Source organism: Coffea eugenioides, unplaced genomic scaffold (genome assembly GCF_003713205.1).
Source record: "Coffea eugenioides isolate CCC68of unplaced genomic scaffold, Ceug_1.0 ScVebR1_448;HRSCAF=1127, whole genome shotgun sequence".
Classification (NCBI taxonomy): Eukaryota; Viridiplantae; Streptophyta; class Magnoliopsida; order Gentianales; family Rubiaceae; genus Coffea; species Coffea eugenioides.
Window position 1 is genome coordinate 5,656 of NW_020864286.1, and position 3,834 is coordinate 9,489.

The 3,834-nt window shown below is 41.6% G+C and overlaps 1 protein-coding gene across 2 annotated transcripts; it reads right to left on the reverse strand.

Annotated features, from left to right (window-relative positions):
- Nucleotides 1-482: 482 nt before the first annotated feature.
- LOC113758280 lies at nt 483-3,447 on the reverse strand. Of its 2 annotated transcripts, XM_027301204.1 has the most exons (4): nt 2,223-3,447; nt 1,892-1,961; nt 1,595-1,699; nt 483-660 (listed from the first exon to the last, which is right to left on the reverse strand). In XM_027301204.1, exons 1-3 carry the CDS (start codon nt 3,443-3,445, stop codon nt 1,631-1,633), a joined length of 1,362 nt encoding a protein of 453 aa, XP_027157005.1. In that variant the 5' UTR covers nt 3,446-3,447; the 3' UTR covers nt 483-660; nt 1,595-1,630. The 2 variants fall into 2 exon arrangements, with proteins under 2 accessions (XP_027157005.1, XP_027157006.1); XM_027301205.1 differs by lacking the exon at nt 1,595-1,699.
- Between the last annotated feature and the right edge of the window lie 387 nt (nt 3,448-3,834).

The window sequence follows — 3,834 nt, forward strand, 5'->3', positions numbered from 1 at the left end:
GGCTTTTTTTTTTGTGTGTACGATTATTTACCTTTTTTTTTTTGAGGTACGCTTTTTTCCTCATTTACTCACGTAGTGGTATTCATATAATGACTTAATCTACATGGACAAAATTTAACAAAGTAACAAAATAAATATTACTGTATATTATATTGTGCAAAAATGCTGAGACATTCATAAATTTCTGCCTAGACCACTTCACCCTACAATCATAAATTTCAGCACAATTTCATTTTGTGATACATAGGCCTTGTTTGGCAAGTAGGTTTTTGACCAAATTTGTCTGTTACAACTTTTTTAATAATTTTAGTTACGTAATCTCAAAAAACTTCTCAAAATTTTTAATCTATACACTTTAAAATATTCAAAAAAAAATTTCTACAACTGCTACAGCAAAATTTTAGACAAAAAACTCACTTACCAAATAGGGTACAGTAAGAAATAAGATAGAGAAAGTAAAGCACCTAAAACCACTCAAACCATAAAAACCAATCTACAACGCAATATTGCCTTGGACTTTCAACCAAGCTCTCTAATTGATTCACCAAAATACAAAGCAGGCAAAAGGTGAACATCTTGATAGTTAAGCAGACATAGTTACATGCTGAGACATATATCAGTGGTCCTTAAAACCTAGTCCGTCTCCATACTGCTGGTCCCCTGTGCAAAGAACAAAGGAAGGTAGGCATCAGTTCCAGTGATTAGGGTTTTGAACTTAGGTGTACTACTCCCAATTTGACCGTCAAACTCAGCTGAATAAGTGGACAGTTTAAAAAATTCTAAACAAAGAATGGTTTTTTAATCAACCACACTTAGAAACAGCCCCAGAACAAGAATTTGGATGAATTAAGAAATATAAATGACTTCAGCAGTCAAACTAAAAGTTGACTATGGTGTCTTTAAAGCCCAAACGACAAACTCACTACCCAAGCCAGCTAAACATGCTCAATCTGCTGCACATACTGCATCGAAAGCATTTTCTGGCCATAATTAATGACAGAATTTGGCATGCCTAGTGGGATGATGCAAATGGTGCATCCTTTGAACCGTTTACGTCTCTCGCATTGTCCAATCAGTACCAAACGCAGACAGAGCATAGCAATGTACAATACTTTTCACAATTAAAACCACAATTAAAAGAAAAGGAACTATTTTCTTGAATACTCTTTTCTCTGGGGATAAGACAGAGAAAGAAAGGGGGGGGGGGGGGTGGGGGGAACACAGTTGTTTCCGTTGTCCATTTCTACCCTGCTTAAAGGTTGAACAATCAAACTGAGGGTTTAAAAGACCATTAGATGAGAAACTGAGCAATCATTGTTCAAAAATCCACTCTGGGGTTAATTAGCAATTTCTTAGGCATCCTAAACCACAAATAAAAGCAAATATCAGCAACATCTATAACATCCATGGCAAAGCAACAGAACATCTGATCAATGAAAAGAGTCCTCAATAAACCTGCTACAAAAGTAGAGCAACAAAAGAAATGAACAATTGATGGAGACAATAAAACATTTTGAGTATTCTTACAGTCTACGGAACTTTACCGGTGTGATGCCTATGCTAATGATGTGGAAATATTTAGTTCCTTCTATACCTGTTCTTTCCCTTCTAGATTCTGATGTGATTTCTCTCACCATGATGGCGTTGCCTCTAGTCCCATCCCACCCTCCTTTAATCCAACCAAACGCCACCACCACAACTATTACCACAACACCATCACACCAGTTGGGGGCAAAGTCAGCGACCCCCACGCAAACAGGGAAGGGGAGAGAATCAAAGGTAAAAGAGAGTAAGAAACATCACTAGCATAGGATCCGCTCTATACATCCGCTAAGACACACTTGCTACCACCCGTTCTTACAGAATTGAAATAAAAGAAATTGTCACTCACCTTCTCCACTGATGCTTCTGTCAAAACAGCATCCATGGATAGATCATGCCTTGACAGGGAAGCAGGGAGTCTGCAATTAAAGGAATCCAGTGAGAAATGACAAGCATCAATCAAAACTTGCATCCTTTTCAAGGTCCAGACCAGACTTTCAAATTCCATGAAGAGGAAAAAAAATGCACTGAAGAATAATCAAAGCGCTGACATATATGAACAGCAATAAAATTTACTACAAAGTGTCCCCAAAGAAACAAAGTCAATAGGTTATAGCAGGACCAAAGCATAACTATGATAGCAAACAAAAATATGACTGTTATGGCCGCCAGAAGCTCACACTGCAACAGCCGCCAAAACGCGTACATTCAGTGGCAACCCCAGGGGAAGATGCTCATCTGATACCTCAAAACGAGCACGCAAAGTGGTGCTATTGAGACGAGGAGAGGCAGGAGGAGAAACAGTGAACACAGACAGCCTAACATCACAGGGTTCCTCCTTGAGATCAGGGGACCAAACCGTAGCATATTTGAAGGGAGCAATTGGCACGAGCAGAAATGCATCAGGGTCTTCGGGACAAATACCGCGAAAACGAGGAGGAGGAAGGCGACCACAATTTCCGTACATACCCCGGACAAAACCCTGGAACCAAGGTGCTGAGCGCGTGTCTTTGTCGTCGTGAAACACCCCCATGGCTAGCACCGCTGTTGCGTCAGGTATGAATACGTAGTCGCCGTCCACAAACATGGCATGCGCAGAATACGAGCTCAGCGCACCAGAATCAGAAACTCTACTCAATAATTTACTATGGACATCATAGCATACAGTAATTCGCTGAGGCCAACCTATGTGAGCCAAGACGTGGCGCTGGGGATCAAATTTTCCCTTCATCAGAGGAAACTTAGAGGCTGAGAGAGATTTCCACTCCGAAAGAAGGCCGCCAGAGTCGCCAGGTGGTACATCCACTGGATGCCATTTCCAATCCGAAAAGGGCAGCGACAAATCCAGATACTCAGCCCATACATAACGAGGTTGATCACAACAATCCAATTCATCATCAGAAAAGGCTATCCCTCCCAGCACGCAAAGCTTGCCGTCAACTACTTGGTGACGGGGCTCACGTCTGGTTGCAATCATATCAGGACCTCTGACCCACCCCCTTGCCGGATTTGCTGTGTCGTAGAAGTAGATGGAGCGCAAGATTTTCTGGCGTCCAAGGGAACAACACGATGGGTCAGGCACCAAGATATCGCCTCCCAAACCGTAAATCAGGGTCATATATGAACCGAAAGTAACAAGGTGGACGCCTTGGAGTGGATATCGCATCTCCAGTTTCCGAGCGCAAAGACCAGCACCTGCACGCCCGCCGCCGCAGCCATCTTTCCTGTTGGCAGCATTTAAATCAATTGCAAACCAGAACTCTTTTGCGAGAGCATCCTGGACAAGAACATAGATGCATGATCTTTCTTCCTCCAAGGGATCAGCAACCCTGGCTTTCTTCGTCTGCCTTTTGTTCCTCAGCTTACCGGCGGGTGGTGACCTGTTCCTCCCCATCGTGGTCATCAAACCCTGGTGAGGCTATACAATGATTGTGAACTCGGGCCCCCGATCATTTATTTATCCGTTAATTACACTTACTTCCCGCGAGGTTTATCCAAACTACTATTTAGACCCTTAGGTTTGTCCAAATAACAAAACAAACCTTCAAACTCCAAAGTTTCTAACAAATACACCCCTATTGTTAGCCAGCAAACAGTTGACTGCTTAATCGTTCGCTAGTCAGGTTAGGCATTAAAAGTCTGAAAATACCCATTAAACTTTAAATTAATTTTCTATGTTGTGACAATACATGTATTTTCACCATTGGATGCATACTACATAATTCAAATTTGAATTTGAAATTCAAATTTTATATATGTGTCGTGCATCTAACCTTGATAGTGTATACACTG

Coding starts and splice junctions, on each gene's coding strand:
- LOC113758280 (XM_027301204.1), bottom strand. CDS start 3,445: ATGACCACGATGGGGAGGAACAGGTCACCACCCGCCGGTAAGCTGAGG. Junction 1,962..2,222: donor GTTTTGGCGGCTGTTGCAGT/GTGAGCTTCTGG, acceptor CTTTAATTGCAG/ACTCCCTGCTTCCCTGTCAA. Junction 1,700..1,891: donor CAGAAGCATCAGTGGAGAAG/GTGAGTGACAAT, acceptor TTGTGGTAATAG/TTGTGGTGGTGGCGTTTGGT.